Genomic DNA, 20,671 nt, shown 5'->3' with positions numbered 1-20,671 from the left:
TTCTCGTGTGTTTATGTATAGAGAATCTATTGAATCTAATAACAGAGGTAATTATATTGAACTTGTTTATTTATTAAGTACGTCAGATAAATAACCTATTAAAAATACATTTAGAGAATTAACTGATTGCCTCTGGAAGTCGGCTTCTTACAGAAACACAGCTTCCCTATCATCAAATGTCACGGCACGCCACTGATTAGAAATCCTCCTGCGAGGCATTCCCCTTTACATATCGCCCACGTGTTGCGTTGCCTTATTCCATCATTGCTCCTCCTACAAAAATCACTTGGTATGACTCAAAATCCTATCGTTATCTGAAGGATTCATAATTCTGATCAGATTCAAATTGAGAATTGCCAAAACGACAGAAGGATAAAGAGGTTCGAAGCGAGAAAAAATTAAACATGGAGCCAATTATTGCTCGTTACTTTGAAAATATCCAGAAGAAATTCGATCTATCGGTCAAAAATCTATCCTGTACTGACATTCGTCAGTTATGTTATTACGAAGTATTGTAGCCGAAAATTTAACAAGACAAAAAAATAAATAAATAATAATAAAATTACCAAAATCTATAAGCGAAATTAAAATATAGCGGTAGGACATAATAATTAATTATTTGACGTTTTCGATGCCGTAGAAGTTTCTATAAATTATAAATGTTCATAAATTGCGAATGTAAAATTTGATATATGGAGCGAATATTAATCACGAAAGGCATACGTAGGCCTATAATACTTTCTGACTGTTATAGATTTATCCACACGTATTACCTAGTTACGAATTTGTTTATTTAAATCCTTTATAGTAACTGTTGTGTCGGGTACCAATTTGGCACGTAACGCTAACTTTTTAGTTACAATAAATGTCATTTTTGGCAGTTTGGCAAAAAATATTTTAAATAAGATGCTTTTTGCCAATCTTAAGACTGTTTAACATATCTTTAGTGTTCTTGAGGATTCGGTATCTTTAAACTCCTTCAAGGCATCTTTAAAGAAACCTTTAAATTCCGATACTTTAAAGATACCTTAAAGGACTTTTCCTTTAAGATCTTTGAAGATGTTCAAAGATCTTAAAGGAAAAGTGATTGCTTAATAACGCGCTTTTCTTTGATTTTCTTTTAAGATGCTATTCTTTCTTTACCACACCATTATATTGATGCTACTTGTACATGGTATTATAGCAAAGTGTTAAAAATCACAATTGAATCCATAAAATAATGAACAGAAAAGTTATGATGTGTTTAACAACTCTTTTACTATGGATTACAGTAAAAATTGGAGCAATCACCAATTCATTCCGTTTCTTATTCATTGATTTCAATCGATCTCAAGAGCAATTTTCATCATGAAAAAATCAATTTTCATTTCAATAGTTAAGTCAAATTGATTATAACTATTAACTGAGACGTTATGTAAGAATAAACCTTCTGAAGGAGCAGAAACGTCTTAAAATTATCAATTAATTAGTAAACAAGATCTTCATAAATAAATAAATTTACCATTATCTGACCCGCTGCCGGAAATTGCACAGCTTGCACATTAATTCCTTTCTCATGATTCATTAAAGGACGTACCCTATACGTATTCACAACATTAGATTTATAGAAATATCATTAAAAAACTTAAGGAAAATACCAACCTAACCACAACTTTGATGCTCGTTTCTTCATCCTTAGAATCATCATCGTAAATTTCTTCGGAAGCAGCGGTACTTGGTCTGATTTGAAATAAAGGAAGTCGCGGGCATAAAAAAATGAAAACTTAACAAAATAGAAGACTTTAAACATTGAATTACAACATAAAAAATGAATTTTTATAATTGACTGGTACTTAAATTGACTTTTAAAAAATGCAACTCCGCACTTCGCCACCCATAAATATTTTATAAACAGCGGCTTTTCATTGCCAGGAGTTCGATAAAAAGCCATATTTATAATTTAATTGCCATATTTTTAAAATAAGTTAAAATAATGTAAGTTGATTTTAACTTACAAATTGCACTCGCGTTAATTAAATGTGAAATTAATGAATTATTTTATTAATTGGATTACATACGTTTGTTTTAACTCAGTTAAACGTGATGCGATTAATTATAATTTGATTTTATTTAAGCCGGAAATGAATTAAATCGTAACGAAAATTTATAAATAATTGTTTAAAATACTTACTGACTGACGGACATTTTAAATTTTGAAGGAAAGTAATCACATTTTCGACGAAAAAATTCCGTGTAACAGATCCGGTGTCGCCCTCCAACGGACAAAACGTAAAAGAATCGGTTTTAACGTATTGGTTAAGCGTGTTTAAAAAAAATACGTGACGTAAAATACGTCACGTAATCGATTGCGGTTTTTCGTGTTTGAATATAGCCTATATATACACATATTTAAATCGTCAATCTTAAAAGTCACGTTATATATTTTTCTTTTATTATCTTATATAAACAACGGAATAAAAATATTTTTTAAAAAAATGTAATTCTTTATTGGATTTCGATACAATGAAATTCGATTTTAAAAAAGTCAATTAATAATAAGGGGAGGCTTTGAGTAGAGCCCTATTTTGATTTTGCCATAGGAGGCATTTTCCCCACCAAGACCATTTGCTACAGATATTTTCAGTGTGGAATACAAAACATTTGGTTTGGACTATGTTAAAATATAATCTTCCGATCATGTTAGCTGTCGGCGAATTGGCCAATTTCAAACAGGCACGAAATCTGAAAGATAAAAGAAAAAAGTAAAGTTAAAACTTATTTTGAATCAATATAATTTAATGATGTTAGACTTCGTTCAACACTAAATTAATGCAATTTATCCCGAACTTTATTAACGCTAATTTAAATCAATAATATTAGAACAATATCCACCCCAACATAAGGAACAGCAGAAACAAAATTAGTAATCGCAGTCGCTCCCCAGAAAGACATTTGAATTGAGGGGGAGCGATAACGAAGCCTCTTCGATGTAACAAGTGTAAGGATTACCTTCTCGTGTGGCCAGAAAACCGTTTTATTCTGATCACACACATACTCTTTCTCTGTCGTTCACGCACACACATCCATACACAAAAGAACACCCTTACACACATTCAAATGTATCGTGGCTAAGGGTTAGATAGAGCGAAAGATTATTAGGTTAGAATTGATTTGAATTAGAGTTTATTGAATTCTAACAGGTTTACATCGATTCAAAATGGTTTAAACTGAAATCTAGTGTTATCAGTTCAGAATTAATTTACTGCTAACGTTAATTTTAAATTAATGCTACTCATTGACAGTACATATTAACCCCAATATTGAATGGGTGTAACGCTGTTTGAATTTAATAAATACTAATTAACCCAAATTTAAATCAATCTTGAATCTATAAACGAATTTAGGGTTCGAATTGATTTCTGATCAATATAATGTTGCCAGACTCCGTTTAGCATTAATTTAAATCAATATAATAATACTGCACTGTGTTTAACGCTTATCGATCCAAAGCTCATAAAAACGCTTTAAAACTTTAAATATAAGATCATTAAATGATGATATAATTTAAAAGAATCAAATATATTTTGTTAATTTGATTCCACATTATCTTAAACACATTAATTTTATTGCTTAAAGTAAATATTTTTGTTTTTTTAATGTTTACTTTAAGTAAACGTTTGCAACGTTGATTAAATATCAGAAAAAATATCAAGTATTAATGATTAGAACTATGAATAACATTAATTTCATTAATCTATATTAGCAATTCTATTAAAAAATTAATTTTTAATTTTTAATTATCATGATGCGGATGACTTAAATATAACTCATAAAATGGGGTTTAAGGCGTTTACTTAAAAAAAATTTAATATAAAGTTCTATGAAGGCATTATAGATTTATATGAGTGCTTCAAATGTGAGGGTAAACCGTTTTTTTATTTCACTTAACAATCTTTATTAATATAATTTTATTATTATTTTTAACTTGTTTAAATAGTCCCAAATATTTTGTATTTCGGTCTTTTCATCACTTCTAATAATCGTGTTTGTTAAAAACCTTGTTATATATTTTCAAAAAAATAAGCAAATCATTAATTATGTATGAAGGAATATCGAAATCCACGCTTCATTATAAATATAAAACTGTGAACACAATAAAATAGTACTGTATTTAACTTTGAATTGATTCGAATTATTTGACACAAATTTTCACCTCTATCTATTCCGTTATCTATATATATTTAAAACAGGTAAATACGTTTTTATATTGTTTTTCTTAGATTCGTGTTACAATTCATTCGTGGAGTTAATCTAACTACAAACAAATCTATTCCTAGGTGTATTTTTTTAAGTTTTCTATATGTATTTTCATATGGGTTTCTAAATATTTATTCTCGTGTAATTTTAAGCATGCTCTTAAGTGTCTGTAAATATGTGTTCCTTATTACTTCTAAGTGTTTCTAAAGTCCGTATCACACTGACCAATGTGATCAGTTCCAACTAAAAATAAAAGACTATCGGTAGAAGTTGGTAATTTTTAATATGCCTGATAGTTCTCGTTATCAAGCCATTTGAACATCTAATCTGTCCTAAAGGGAAAGTTTTTGTTAGTGGCTCACCCACGAAGACCAAGGGGCCCCGATCCCCTTCAAAGAAAAAGGAAAATAAACAGTAGACAATTTTTCAAAAATCTTTTCCTAATTAAAATTTATTTTTATTTACATTCTGTGGTGTCTTCAATTATGAATTATCAATTATATAAGGTGGGAATTTTATAGAATTGGCATTAAAAAATCTCTTTATCCGTTCAACTCTGCTCCCTCCAAGAGTAAATTCTGAGTGCACCTCTGTAACCAACAAACAAATCTGCAATACGATTCTTTTAAACAAAATGGCGGTACTGGAAATCGGAATGAAAAGAAATTGATTGAATTGATCATAAATAGTTGATGTCTTAAAACCGGTTAGGATACATATTGTAGGCCTACTACAATAAATTAAAATAAATTATAGTTGTGTATTAGCTCATATACGACAGTCAGAAGAACAAAAAATATATGCGGTACTTTTTGTCCTTTGTTTCGACTACGTGACACCATCTTGAAAGTTGATCTGACTTTCCACAATTCTTTTCATTATAAAAGAGTTGTGGTTTCAATATTTACAGAAAGTTAAAAAAAAAGTAGACTTTTTGTTGGGTTGTTGGGTAGTTGGTTGTTCAAATCTCAGTGCCACACGGCCTTAATTAGGCCTAAGTGTATTTTGGGAAGAATTTGCAACATTTTGTTTACTGAGGAACGATTTCTTTTTCCTCATCATCACTGGAATCCGTGCTTTATTCCATACACAAATATAATAATGAGTTTCAGATATAATAANATTAAAATGATTATAAATATAAATACTTACCATAATAATTACGGGTTTGGTTTTAATTCTTTTCGCTCTCGATGCATAACGTAACGTGTTTAACGTTTCAGGAATGTTCGATTTATGAGGCGAGACACAAGCAATCTGTATACATTAATTTTTATTAAAACTTTTCTCACACAAAAATAGTCTTATTTATTGAAAATTTTATATTTTTATTCGATTTTAACTTTTTTTTTTTTTGTTGAAGACGAAAAGGCTAATTACTGCTGCTTTAAGCATTTTATAAATACAGTAATACAGATATTTTAATGTTAATTTTAATGTTCACTGTTTAACTCACGTAAAAACTTAGATTATAATAACTTTAAAGAATTTTGCGGAAAATTGGAATAATACTAATACAACAATTATTGTAAATAAATTATTACAAATTGCGAAAAGTACGAATAGAAGTTATAAAACTTTTAATTTGGTCAATGGCAATAACACAATTAACGGTTTTTATATATAGTTAAGAGTATTCTCGACCATAATCAGTAAATTTATAAAATGAATTTATTGTACAATTAAATTGTTGTACAGAAGAATCTTCTTTTACGCGGTATCTGTTGATACGCAACCCTTTCCTAAAGTTTTTTTTATTTTTTTTAATCAAGAGACTAATTTGCTTAGTTAGAAGACACTACAAATCATTTGCAGTTGTCTTGTTTATAAAATGCCTCATAAAATTTGTTTTCCCCCTTTATAAATTATAGAGTTAAGGTTTCTTCATGATAAAAGATTAATTAAAAAATAAGAAAGTAATTATTACCATAAGAGCCATGCCACTTCCACTCATGCTGTCAGCCAATAACTTAGTTAAAGTGCTATCTCGATACGGAATATGCCCATTTCTCTTTTTTGGATCGGACAGGGCGGAGATACAATTTCCTAAATTCAAATACTTTTAAAATTCTAAAAAAAAAATTGAAAAAATTAAACATTTTGCAAAATGAAATACCTAAAACGAGTAAAGATTTATTTATATTGTTGGCTTCTTTCAAAACATCTCCTTGGCTGTTTGTCTTTTTAGTTTTTTCCGATCCTGCTAAATCGACTAGGGAAAGTTTTCCGTGACGTCGTATGAAATTTGTTGGATCGTCGGGATCGCAAATTTCTGACGTCAGCATTAATGCCAACATCGCATGACTACGACTGGAATGCTCGTTCATCGTATGGCTACGCACTTGTCTATTTTTCTGCCCTTGTTAAATAAAAGTAAACGTTAATAAGATATTGGAAAGAATATAGAAATGCTGACGTTACCTTCCTCTAGAACTCCTTCCAAATCTCCAAGATCTTCACACTCCACTACAAAGAGATTTTCGGCGTAAAAACCCCTTTCTTTAGACCATCTCACAGACAAAGCTTTATCTGAAGGATTCAAAAGGTCGAGCACCTGAGAGATGATTAAATTAATATATTTTCATGTAAATTTTACGGAATTTCTATATAAAGCCAACACACTTGTTCTCTATATATTTCTAAATAGGAGGCTTGAACCACGTAATCTAACCCAGTTCTTGATTTTATTTGATTAAAGAGATAAATAAAACTCATTTGTACAATTCCGGGTTCTTGTTGTTTCAAAGAGTTATTTTCTACCTACGTATATATATAAAAAAGTAAATTTTTAGATAAAAATGATTATTTTAATGAAATTAACGTCAGTATTAAGTATGTACATGATTACATCCTGTCAGAGTATAGGTTTTCCCAGCGCCGGTTTGGCCATATGCGAATACTGTACATGAAAATCTATAAAACATATTTTAAATAATTATTTATCAAATTAAATAATTGAAAATAAATGATAATTACCCATCTAGTGCCATGTCGATCATTTTTTTAATGCCACAAAATTCGAAAACGTCTTCTTGCGAGGCTTCTGGTTCGAAAACTACATTGTAGGTGAATATATGTGACTGATTAGCCGTTTGATCTTCCATCTAAAAATATACAATCGCATATCTTAAATTCTTTTTTTGGATTTAAAAAGGTAAAAGGTAAGATATTTGAATTCTAAAAGATTTTTTTTTTCTACATTAAACCGAACATCAAATAATCAAATTGCACAGGTTTAACAAAATTCTAATTTCAAATTTTGGTTCCTTTATATTTTAATTAGTGACGTCTATAGAATTTAAGAAATGCTGTAGGAATGATTACTAAAATCTTGTTGATGGCAGCCAAATTTCAGGGTCCATAAATCTTCATGAAGACATAATTTATAAGAGTGACATTTACATAAATCTCTAGTTTAGATTTAAAAATCTTGTTGTAATCCTTATTAGTTTGTTCATTGTCATACTTAACTATTTCATACAATAGGTTTCAGAATCTTGATGAAGATTCAGTGCTGAAGATAATACAAAATTCTATGAGTTACACCTAATAATCCTATAGTAATCGTGCAAACCAATGGGCGAGTGATAGTTGGTTGCGGGTTAGCACCTGACCAACGGGCTGGACACGTGGAGTTTTATTTAGACCAGTGTCGTCCAACCGAAATTGTTTACTGGGCCAAAACCAAAAATGAAAATACACTGTGGGCCGCACATATTTATTTACAACAAAACCTATACAATTATACAGTATTTTGTATGTATTTTAATGCGATTCCCATTGCAACTGTAATGCTCATCGCCAGTTTTTTTAGGTTAGGGAATTTATCATTACAGTATTTTGTATAAAACTGAACTTTGTCATTGGCCTCAAACATACATTTCAATTCAGAAGATGACTGGAGATCTATTAAATCTATCTGCAAATTTGTTGGAGCTTGCTCCATAACAAATCCATAAATCAAGCTCCATCATATAATTCAGGAACATTCTGGTCATTTTCACTCATATATTTTAAGCTTTGTTAAAAAATATTTAATAACTGTTTGAATTTTTGAGTGTAGGTGATAACGTGTTATACATCATATTAATGTATTTAACTATACATGTAATATTTCCTTGTAATAAAAATCTACACAAGATAATTACTATTTTAAAAGGGCCGCACAAAAACATTGAGTGGACCGCGGGTTGGACACGGCGGATTTAGACTGTTTTTAACATCTAAATAGGGTCCATTTTTTCATTAGAAACAGTGGCGTGCCGTCATTGGAAGCGGCGCATCCACCGCTTCCCTCGTATTGTCTAAAAAATAAATACATATTAATTTTAATTATACGAATATTTTATTACAACCGCGTTACGTATCTTATTACAAATTTCTATACTACGCGTGAAAAAAAAAGATAAGATTGCTATTGCCGTATCGTCGGCATCCAAAAAGCCAGATTCGCGTACGCGCTTTACGGAGCAGCGACCTCACCCGGTTTAGCCGGCGGAAGCCTAGGACCTCGGGTGGACGCTACGCGTATACCGCATCCGATTCTATCCGGGCCGTTAGCCGCCCGCCCGCTAAATATTTGGCCGGCCTCACCCGATTACGCGAATCGCCAGTAGATTTATAACTTAACCCGACCGATAAGAATTTACTGGTACGTTTTTACGATAGTTCTGCATAGTTGACGGGAGTTAAAAGAAATCCATTAAAATATTTGAAATTTTTATTCCGCTCTTCGATTTTATATTACTCGCGGATTTCGATGTTAACCCAGTTATATTACGATTTTGTATATCCCATATTTAAGGGGACGTAGAAAAAAACGTGTACGATTCTTGTATAATGTGTTAAAAAATTAACCGTTACTTCGACAGCGTCATTTACGACTAAATTTAATGAATGAGACGCACAAAATACAGAAAAAGCTCTAGAATTTATTTTCCTTAAATTTACGATTTATGTATCCGTTTGTCATAAAAATTTGTATTTCTACTTTTTCCCGAGACTACAAATTTTCGAGTACAAAGTAACTGGTTTCGACTTATTTCTACTTAAGAAGTAGTTAAATAATTAAGCGATTAGGGAATTGGGGACACAAAACCCTGACGAGAGCCGAAATTTTACTTAAACAAAAGCCTAACCGAACCAATCTCTAGCCGAGTACAGTGGGAGTGATTTCTTCGAAACATTAGATGTAATAAAGAGACATTTTTCCAGTTCGACGAGAGTGACCGAAAAGTTGTAAATTTTGGAAATTTCCGTGGACAACACCCGGTCCTAAAACGAATTAATTAGAAAACAAACGACGGACAATCTATTAAGTTTAACATATTTATACTTTTACATCTATGGTGAGAAACGTTTAAAATTTACAAGAACCCTGTCGCGTCTATTGACATTTGACATTGACTGGTATCGGCACCATCGGGATTTGGCAGCCCGTGTGCGTGTACACANATTAGAAACATTGGCGTGCGGTCATTGGAAGCGGTGGATGCTCCGCTTCCCTCGTATTGTCTAAAAAATAAATACATATTAATTTTAATTATACGAATATTTTATTACAACCGCGTTACGTATCTTATTACAAATTTCTATACTACGCGTGAAAAAAAAGATAAGATTGCTATTGCCGTATCGTCGGCAATAGCAATGGAAGTGCCGTATCGTCGACATCCAAAAAGCCAGATTCGCGTACGCGCTTTACGGAGCAGCGACCTCACCCGGTTTAGCCGGCGGAAGCCTAGGACCTCGGGTGGACGCTACGCATATACCGCATCCGATTCTATCCGGGCCATTAGCCGCCCGCCCGCTAAATATTTGGCCGCCCTCGCCCGATTACGCGAATCGCGAGTAGATTTATAACTTAACCCTACCGATAAGAATTTACTGGTACGTTTTACGATAGTTCTGTATAGTTGACGGGAGTTAAAAGAAATCCATTAAAATATTTGATATTTTTATTCCACTCTCTGATTTTCTATTACTCACGGATTTCGATGTTAACCCAGTTATATTACGATTTCGTATGTCCCATATTTAAGGGGACGTAGAAAAAAACGTGTATAATTCTTGTATAATGTTAAAAAATTAACCGTTACTTCGACAACGTCATTTACGACTAAATTTAATGAATGAGAGAGATGCACCAGGTACAGAAAAAGCTCTAGCATTTATTTCCTTACATTTACGATTTATATATCCGTTTGTCATAAAAATTAGTCTTTCCACTTTTCTCCCGAGACTACAAATATTCGAGTACAAAGTAACCGGTTTCGACTTATTTCTACTTAAGAAGTAGTTAAATAATTAAGACATTAGGGAATTAGGGACGTAAATAAAACCTTGCTGAAAGAGCTGGAATATTACTTAAAAGCTTAACCGACCCAGTCTCTAGCCGAGTGCAGTGGGGATCGATTTATTCGCAATATTAGACGTAATATAAACAGAAATTTTTCCAGTTCAATGAGAGTGACCGAAAAGTTGTAAAGTTTGGAATTTCCGTGGACACCTGTCCTAAAATGAATTAGGAAGCAAACGACGGACAATCTATTAAGTTTAACGTATTTAGATTTTTACAGCTATGGTGAGAAACGTTTAAAATTTACAACAACCCTGTCGCCTCCTTTGAGATATACTAGTGATGCGACAAAAGAGGCATTTGACGTTAACCGGTATCGGCACCCTCGGGATTTGGCACGCATGCATGCACTGCACACCTACCAAGATCGTCTCCGATTCCACTCGTAGGGAGCTATTTGACTAAGCGATTAAGATTTAAAGAGTAAAGAATATTTTATGTTACTTTTATGTACAGTACGTTTCATTACAAAGCGATATCTAATATATAATCGAGACGGGTTGATAATAATAATAATAATAATAAGATAAAACAATTTACCACAACAGACCAAACATCACACTCATTGACAAACACAATAAAATCACATACATTATAGATATAGCCATTCCAAACACTCACAATGTACAAAACACATGCACTGAAAAAATTAGCAAGTACACAGAACTCGCCCAGGAAATAAGGCATCTGTGGAGGATGGATAGGGTGCTTATTGTACCTGTCGTTCTCTCCTGTACAGGTGTGATACCACACACACTACACNACAGAGGTAATTATATTGAACTTGTTTATTTATTAAGTACGTCAGATAAATAACCTATTAAAAATACATTTAGAGAATTAACTGATTGCCTCTGGAAGTCGGCTTCTTACAGAAACACAGCTTCCCTATCATCAAATGTCACGGCACGCCACTGATTAGAAATCCTCCTGCGAGGCATTCCCCTTTACATATCGCCCACGTGTTGCGTTGCCTTATTCCATCATTGCTCCTCCTACAAAAATCACTTGGTATGACTCAAAATCCTATCGTTATCTGAAGGATTCATAATTCTGATCAGATTCAAATTGAGAATTGCCAAAACGACAGAAGGATAAAGAGGTTCGAAGCGAGAAAAAATTAAACATGGAGCCAATTATTGCTCGTTACTTTGAAAATATCCAGAAGAAATTCGATCTATCGGTCAAAAATCTATCCTGTACTGACATTCGTCAGTTATGTTATTACGAAGTATTGTAGCCGAAAATTTAACAAGACAAAAAAATAAATAAATAATAATAAAATTACCAAAATCTATAAGCGAAATTAAAATATAGCGGTAGGACATAATAATTAATTATTTGACGTTTTCGATGCCGTAGAAGTTTCTATAAATTATAAATGTTCATAAATTGCGAATGTAAAATTTGATATATGGAGCGAATATTAATCACGAAAGGCATACGTAGGCCTATAATACTTTCTGACTGTTATAGATTTATCCACACGTATTACCTAGTTACGAATTTGTTTATTTAAATCCTTTATAGTAACTGTTGTGTCGGGTACCAATTTGGCACGTAACGCTAACTTTTTAGTTACAATAAATGTCATTTTTGGCAGTTTGGCAAAAAATATTTTAAATAAGATGCTTTTTGCCAATCTTAAGACTGTTTAACATATCTTTAGTGTTCTTGAGGATTCGGTATCTTTAAACTCCTTCAAGGCATCTTTAAAGAAACCTTTAAATTCCGATACTTTAAAGATACCTTAAAGGACTTTTCCTTTAAGATCTTTGAAGATGTTCAAAGATCTTAAAGGAAAAGTGATTGCTTAATAACGCGCTTTTCTTTGATTTTCTTTTAAGATGCTATTCTTTCTTTACCACACCATTATATTGATGCTACTTGTACATGGTATTATAGCAAAGTGTTAAAAATCACAATTGAATCCATAAAATAATGAACAGAAAAGTTATGATGTGTTTAACAACTCTTTTACTATGGATTACACTAAAAATTGGAGCAATCACCAATTCATTCCGTTTCTTATTCATTGATTTCAATCGATCTCAAGAGCAATTTTCATCATGAAAAAATCAATTTTCATTTCAATAGTTAAGTCAAATTGATTATAACTATTAACTGAGACGTTATGTAAGAATAAACCTTCTGAAGGAGCAGAAACGTCTTAAAATTATCAATTAATTAGTAAACAAGATCTTCATAAATAAATAAATTTACCATTATCTGACCCGCTGCCGGAAATTGCACAGCTTGCACATTAATTCCTTTCTCATGATTCATTAAAGGACGTACCCTATACGTATTCACAACATTAGATTTATAGAAATATCATTAAAAAACTTAAGGAAAATACCAACCTAACCACAACTTTGATGCTCGTTTCTTCATCCTTAGAATCATCATCGTAAATTTCTTCGGAAGCAGCGGTACTTGGTCTGATTTGAAATAAAGGAAGTCGCGGGCGTAAAAAAATTGAAAACTTAACAAAATAGAAGACTTTAAACATTGAATTACAACATAAAAAATGAATTTTTATAATTGACTGGTACTTAAATTGACTTTTAAAAAATGCAACTCCGCACTTCGCCACCCATAAATATTTTATAAACAGCGGCTTTTCATTGCCAGGGGTTCAATAAAAAGCCATATTTATAATTTAATTGTCATATTTTTAAAATAAATTAAAATAATATAAGTTGATTTTAACTTACAAATTGCACTCGCATTAATTAAATGTGAAATTAATGAATTATTTTATTAATTGGATTACATACGTTTGTTTTTTAACTCAGTTAAACGTGATGCGATTAATTATAATTTGATTTTATTTAAGCCGGAAATGAATTAAATCGTAACGAAAATTTATAAATAATTGTTTAAAATACTTACTGACTGACGGACATTTTAAATTTTGAAGGAAAGTAATCACATTTTCGACGAAAAAATTCCGTGTAACAGATCCGGTGTCGCCCTCCAACGGACAAAACGTAAAAGAATCGGTTTTAACGTATTGGTTAAGCGTGTTTAAAAAAAATACGTGACGTAAAATACGTCACGTAATCGATTGCGGTTTTTCGTGTTTGAATATAGCCTATATATACACATATTTAAATCGTCAATCTTAAAAGTCACGTTATATATTTTTCTTTTATTATCTTATATAAACAACGGAATAAAAATATTTTTTAAAAAAATGTAATTCTTTATTGGATTTCGATACAATGAAATTCGATTTTAAAAAAGTCAATTAATAATAAGGGGAGGCTTTGAGTAGAGCCCTATTTTGATTTTGCCATAGGAGGCATTTTCCCCACCAAGACCATTTGCTACAGATATTTTCAGTGTGGAATACAAAACATTTGGTTTGGACTATGTTAAAATATAATCTTCCGATCATGTTAGCTGTCGGCGAATTGGCCAATTTCAAACAGGCACGAAATCTGAAAGATAAAAGAAAAAAGTAAAGTTAAAACTTATTTTGAATCAATATAATTTAATGATGTTAGACTTCGTTCAACACTAAATTAATGCAATTTATCCCGAACTTTATTAACGCTAATTTAAATCAATAATATTAGAACAATATCCACCCCAACATAAGGAACAGCAGAAACAAAATTAGTAATCGCAGTCGCTCCCCAGAAAGACATTTGAATTGAGGGGGAGCGATAACGAAGCCTCTTCGATGTAACAAGTGTAAGGATTACCTTCTCGTGTGGCCAGAAAACCGTTTTATTCTGATCACACACATACTCTTTCTCTGTCGTTCACGCACACACATCCATACACAAAAGAACACCCTTACACACATTCAAATGTATCGTGGCTAAGGGTTAGATAGAGCGAAAGATTATTAGGTTAGAATTGATTTAAATTAGAGTTTATTGAATTCTAACAGGTTTACATCGATTCAAAATGGTTTAAACTGAAATCTAGTGTTATCAGTTCAGAATTAATTTACTGCTAACGTTAATTTTAAATTAATGCTACTCATTGACAGTACATATTAACCCCAATATTGAATGGGTGTAACGCTGTTTGAATTTAATAAATACTAATTAACCCAAATTTAAATCAATCTTGAATCTATAAACGAATTTAGGGTTCGAATTGATTTCTGATCAATATAATGTTTCCAGACTCCGTTTAGCATTAATTTAAATCAATATAATAATACTGCACTGTGTTTAACGCTTATCGATCCAAAGCTCATAAAAACGCTTTAAAACTTTAAATATAAGATCATTAAATGATGATATAATTTAAAAGAATCAAATATATTTTGTTAATTTGATTCCACATTATCTTAAACACATTAATTTTATTGCTTAAAGTAAATATTTTTGTTTTTTTAATGTTTACTTTAAGTAAACGTTTGCAACGTTGATTAAATATCAGAAAAAATATCAAGTATTAATGATTAGAACTATGAATAACATTAATTTCATTAATCTATATTAGCAATTCTATTAAAAAATTAATTTTTAATTTTTAATTATCATGATGCGGATGACTTAAATATAACTCATAAAATGGGGTTTAAGGCGTTTACTTAAAAAAAATTTAATATAAAGTTCTATGAAGGCATTATAGATTTATATGAGTGCTTCAAATGTGAGGGTAAACCGTTTTTTTATTTCACTTAACAATCTTTATTAATATAATTTTATTATTATTTTTAACTTGTTTAAATAGTCCCAAATATTTTGTATTTCGGTCTTTTCATCACTTCTAATAATCGTGTTTGTTAAAAACCTTGTTATATATTTTCAAAAAAATAAGCAAATCATTAATTATGTATGAAGGAATATCGAAATCCACGCTTCATTATAAATATAAAACTGTGAACACAATAAAATAGTACTGTATTTAACTTTGAATTGATTCGAATTATTTGACACAAATTTTCACCTCTATCTATTCCGTTATCTATATATATTTAAAACAGGTAAATACGTTTTTATATTGTTTTTCTTAGATTCGTGTTACAATTCATTCGTGGAGTTAATCTAACTACAAACAAATCTATTCCTAGGTGTATTTTTTTAAGTTTTCTATATGTATTTTCATATGGGTTTCTAAATATTTATTCTCGTGTAATTTTAAGCATGCTCTTAAGTGTCTGTAAATATGTGTTCCTTATTACTTCTAAGTGTTTCTAAAGTCCGTATCACACTGACCAATGTGATCAGTTCCAACTAAAAATAAAAGACTATCGGTAGAAGTTGGTAATTTTTAATATGCCTGATAGTTCTCGTTATCAAGCCATTTGAACATCTAATCTGTCCTAAAGGGAAAGTTTTTGTTAGTGGCTCACCCACGAAGACCAAGGGGCCCCGATCCCCTTCAAAGAAAAAGGAAAATAAACAGTAGACAATTTTTCAAAAATCTTTTCCTAATTAAAATTTATTTTTATTTACATTCTGTGGTGTCTTCAATTATGAATTATCAATTATATAAGGTGGGAATTTTATAGAATTGGCATTAAAAAATCTCTTTATCCGTTCAACTCTGCTCCCTCCAAGAGTAAATTCTGAGTGCACCTCTGTAACCAACAAACAAATCTGCAATACGATTCTTTTAAACAAAATGGCGGTACTGGAAATCGGAATGAAAAGAAATTGATTGAATTGATCATAAATAGTTGATGTCTTAAAACCGGTTAGGATACATATTGTAGGCCTACTACAATAAATTAAAATAAATTATAGTTGTGTATTAGCTCATATACGACAGTCAGAAGAACAAAAAATATATGCGGTACTTTTTGTCCTTTGTTTCGACTACGTGACACCATCTTGAAAGTTGATCTGACTTTCCACAATTCTTTTCATTATAAAAGAGTTGTGGTTTCAATATTTACAGAAAGTTAAAAAAAAAGTAGACTTTTTGTTGGGTTGTTGGGTAGTTGGTTGTTCAAATCTCAGTGCCACACGGCCTTAATTAGGCCTAAGTGTATTTTGGGAAGAATTTGCAACATTTTGTTTACTGAGGAACGATTTCTTTTTCCTCATCATCACTGGAATCCGTGCTTTATTCCATACACAAATATAATAATGAGTTTCAGATATAATAAATAAAATATGCAAATTAAAAATTATTATATTATAATAGCACTTCTTAGTATAATTTAGCATTTATCGTCATAAATTGCTACTCAATAACAATGATATAAATTAAATTTTAAATAAAAAATTTAAAAAATTAAGGAACAATTTTACAGCATTTATTTCATATAATTAATTACACTATTACAGGTCTGCTATTAATTACTGTACTAAACATTTTAAAAATTTAAATGGATTTTTATTTAGTTACTCAATACATTTAAGTAAGTTAAATAACGTTATTTTTAATAATTTTTTTTTAAAATTTATAATGCGTTTATGTTTAAAAATAATATATAAAAATCAAAGTTTTATTTCAAAATTAAGGACAGGCACAAGTGTCATTCCTATGCCTTTCGTACTTATCGTTCGATTATATTAATCTAAGAGCAATTTCTTACTCGTTAAAAAAAAAATGGTTTACCTTTCATCGCAATCGCAGTGGCTGACGGTGTGAAATCTGTAATTAAACAAGTAATACTTGTTAGTGAAGGCTCGAATAGCGTAAGGGCACATGTCGTGATCCCTGCAACAACGATCCGAAGCGGCATTATACCCCAATTGATTAAATTTTCGTACGGAACTTCCAGAACCACACCAATTGGTACCTGGATACAGAAAGAGATCCCTACGATTTCGTTTGTTGAGTGACGGGCGAACGTGACGACGGACGAGGCGACAGTTTTTCTCCAATTCATTATAATCCAATACGTCGACGTAATCGGCAGATATATGGTTCAAATGGGTACAATTCACATCGAAGCATTTCTCCTTCGATTTCGAATCTCCTAGGCGTTTCGAGCATTCGAAATCTTCACGAAATTTGTGTCTGACATTTCCTATTGCGTTACGATCATTGTAGAATTCGCAATCGATTAATCGATCTTCGGAATTATAGATTAATTGTATGAAAGTTTCGTTATCGGTCACCTGTCGCCTTACGTAATCTTCTGAAGATTCTTCTGTAGTTTGCATTTTTGCAAGGGTATGGTGCCAATATAGACGAACCTCTTTGATGCCTTCGGGTAAATGTTTGGTGCATAAAAAGTTACTCGTTGTTTGCTCCGGTGACACGAGTAAATAGAGGATAAAGGTGAACATGATGACGCGTTAGTCTGCTCTACGCGCTGTTAGAGGGGCACAGGTACGGGGTGGACTTACACTACAACGTATTCTATAGGATACTAGTTGGTCTTATCCGAATTTTACTGTCATCTGACGATATACACTTTACAGGAGGTGATGTCACGCGTGAGAAATTACACTAGAATTCATTTAAAATGTGCATACATTTTTTTTATTGAAGCGATTATATTGTCAATTTAATATACATAAATTAATAGAATAATTAAATTATAATTAAATTATAGTATGACCTGTAGGGTCTATATATTTTTACATTAATATGTTTTATTAAAATGTAAAAATTAGAATTTTATATTAATTTGTTTGGGCAGTTAATACGTAAATGACTCTGTTACGTTATTACATGTGCCAAAATTAAGTAAAATATGCGAATGTAGCATAAAATATTTTAGGTAAAAAGAAGTTATAATTTATCCTTGAATAATTTAATATCTGGTTTAATTGTCACTAAATAGTAAATTATTTTAAAGTTTATAATTTTATAAACTTTTACATAAATTTAAAGTATACAATAACTTATTACTTTCCCTTATGGTAACTTAATTTAATAACTTACTAATGTTCTAGAATAAGTTTACAGCGAGGTATGATATCAATAAATAAAAGTAAAATTATATTTTGCAGCGCAAGAATTCCGTTAAGAAACGTTGTTCTTTTTTTTCTACTTATTTTTTTTCCTCCTCAACTAAAGTATTCATTGGATTTCGGCTTTTTTGTGATAACTTAATTCACTTCTTTTGAACGACTCGCAAGGTAAAGCTGGTCCTTTTCACTACCTTACAATCGCTAGGTGATTCGATTCGTTGTAGTCTATAGACGAGAAAGGTAAGTGGAAAGAAAAGACGTGCATCTCGATTCAAACCGATACATTGTTATCGAAACTTCTAACAAGAAGACCAAAAATTCTTCCTAAAACCATCCACAATAACATCGATGAATTATGCCATTGAAGCTACGGCTGTCAACACTCCCATTCTCATAAATATAGCTATTTTATAAGTGATGTTCGATACTTAAAACTCTAATAAAATTAAAAATATCTATTTTTCTTAAAGTTATTTATTTAATTTACAAGATTAATTAACTCTACAAGTTAAAATAGCATCCGATAAGTTGATAATGTAGTTTTGTAAGTGGGAAAACTCATTCCATGTCACGAAAGATCACCTCAACGACACAATAAGAAGAATTAGCATATTTTACATATGTACATATAATTTTTGTTAATTTTATCATAAAAGAAACCGTTCGAAATTACATTAAAAATTTTCTTGATTTATTCTCTGTTGCCTTTTTCTTTATGAAATATTTATGTTTTGACATATTTTCTAATGTCTAAAAACACATTTCTTTAAAAAAAATACAAAGAATATGCATAATTATAAATAAAAATCACCAATTTATCTTACTATTTCATTAAAATTTTTGTTAATTAAGTTAAAACTATTCGTGTATGCGCTCTTATACATGTGCTTACCTATTTGCAAACTCTTCTCATTGCTCTCTATGGATGTTCATTTTCCTATAGCTCATTGTTTAAACAAAAAATTTTAATTTTAAATATTTATTATTATTATTATTATATTTAATTAATTTATGAATAATATTAATTTTAATAAAATTTTTAACATTGTTAAATTATATAACGATTACTGTATAACGATCCATTACAAAGTAACACAATTGATAGAGATCTGTTGCAATGGATTAACAGCTACTAAAACAGTTGATAGTGTTTGTTTCTTTATTGCACTTTTATTTAGTGTCGCTCTACTAAAAAAATATATAAACTGTATTCTATTAAGTTAAAATATACAACTCGACGAAGATGACATATTTATTTTTTAAGGTAAGCCCTAAGTTGTGTGTCGGAAAAAATTCGTTGGTGTGCCACGTGTGGCACGCGCANCTATTTGCAAACTCTTCTCATTGCTCTCTATGGATGTTCATTTTCCTATAGCTCATTGTTTAAACAAAAAATTTTAATTTTAAATATTTATTATTATTATTATTATATTTAATTAATTTATGAATAATATTAATTTTAATAAAATTTTTAACATTGTTAAATTATATAACGATTACTGTATAACGATCCATTACAAAGTAACACAATTGATAGAGATCTGTTGCAATGGATTAACAGCTACTAAAACAGTTGATAGTGTTTGTTTCTTTATTGCACTTTTATTTAGTGTCGCTCTACTAAAAAAATATATAAACTGTATTCTATTAAGTTAAAATATACAACTCGACGAAGATGACATATTTATTTTTTAAGGTAAGCCCTAAGTTGTGTGTCGGAAAAAATTCGTTGGTGTGCCACGTGTGGCACGCGCAAAAAGGGTTGTCCGCTTATGGTATAGTATATATTCAACTTCGATAAAGTGCCATTACAGTAGAATCAATAGGTTTGCAGTTATTCACAAAGGTTTCTAAACTCTCAGATTCAGATAAATCTTTAAAAATCTGTTTACAATGACTATCGTGTTGGAAAATACTGGGAGTGACTCATCTTTACGAAGATTTAGCTTGTTTTTGAATGTCCCATTTCTCTCTGCTTAAGCACGGTACGATAAAAGAAATAAAAGAGTTTGACCTTATTCTCGGCCTTTATTTCTTTATGAACACTTCTCACTACGATTTAATTTTCTTTATTCAATTACAAAGAATATTTAATGCATGTCATGAAACATACGCAGTTTGACATTTTGTTTTCAGGAGTCGCTAATGATTTTAGTTTCCTCTGTCTCTTAAATATCTCCTCCATCTCGATCCACTGTCTTTCTTTTATTTATCTCAATAGATCAATGGCCAA

The 20,671-nt window shown here is 30.8% G+C and overlaps 2 protein-coding genes and 1 long non-coding RNA gene across 3 annotated transcripts in view; all 3 read right to left on the bottom strand.

Moving 5' to 3' along the window:
• LOC111632171 (kinesin-like protein KIF12) overlaps nt 1-13,559 on the bottom strand; it is a 20,576-nt gene extending 7,017 nt beyond the window's left edge. The window contains exons 1-12 of the mRNA XM_023376537.1: nt 13,490-13,559; nt 12,958-13,035; nt 12,818-12,893; nt 7,213-7,340; nt 7,077-7,149; nt 6,859-6,996; nt 6,658-6,790; nt 6,353-6,595; nt 6,164-6,282; nt 5,385-5,493; nt 1,642-1,762; nt 1,502-1,577 (exon numbers count right to left, since the gene is read on the bottom strand). Coding sequence (XP_023232305.1) covers nt 1,502-1,577; nt 1,642-1,762; nt 5,385-5,493; nt 6,164-6,282; nt 6,353-6,595; nt 6,658-6,790; nt 6,859-6,996; nt 7,077-7,149; nt 7,213-7,340; nt 12,818-12,893; nt 12,958-13,035; nt 13,490-13,503 — 1,308 coding nt within the window. The 5' untranslated portion in view covers nt 13,504-13,559. The remainder of the gene's footprint in view (nt 1-1,501; nt 1,578-1,641; nt 1,763-5,384; nt 5,494-6,163; nt 6,283-6,352; nt 6,596-6,657; nt 6,791-6,858; nt 6,997-7,076; nt 7,150-7,212; nt 7,341-12,817; nt 12,894-12,957; nt 13,036-13,489) is intronic.
• Nucleotides 1,500-2,246, bottom strand: LOC111632182. The gene is made up of 3 exons (XR_002757827.1): nt 2,171-2,246; nt 1,642-1,719; nt 1,500-1,577 (listed from the first exon to the last, which is right to left on the bottom strand). It is a non-coding gene; the product is annotated as an uncharacterized LOC111632182 (long non-coding RNA).
• A 228-nt stretch (nt 13,560-13,787) lies between the features above and the next one.
• On the bottom strand, nt 13,788-17,774 carry LOC111632195 (phospholipase A2-like). Its single transcript, XM_023376570.1, has 2 exons — nt 17,132-17,774; nt 13,788-14,040 (listed from the first exon to the last, which is right to left on the bottom strand). The coding sequence occupies exons 1-2, from the start codon at nt 17,680-17,682 to the stop codon at nt 13,848-13,850; spliced, it is 744 nt and encodes a 247-aa protein (XP_023232338.1). The 5' UTR covers nt 17,683-17,774; the 3' UTR covers nt 13,788-13,847.
• Between the last annotated feature and the right edge of the window lie 2,897 nt (nt 17,775-20,671).

Source organism: Centruroides sculpturatus, unplaced genomic scaffold (genome assembly GCF_000671375.1).
Source record: "Centruroides sculpturatus isolate CEXI.00-Female unplaced genomic scaffold, Cexi_2.0 scaffold704, whole genome shotgun sequence".
NCBI lineage: Eukaryota > Metazoa > Arthropoda > Arachnida > Scorpiones > Buthidae > Centruroides > Centruroides sculpturatus.
Note: the sequence above shows the minus strand (reverse complement) of the source record. Positions and strands in the feature narration are given on the sequence as shown.

Coding starts and splice junctions, on each gene's coding strand:
- LOC111632195 (XM_023376570.1), bottom strand. CDS start 17,682: ATGCAAACTACAGAAGAATCTTCAGAAGATTACGTAAGGCGACAGGTG. Junction 14,041..17,131: donor CACTGCGATTGCGATGAAAG/GTAAACCATTTT, acceptor TTTATCTTTCAG/ATTTCGTGCCTGTTTGAAAT.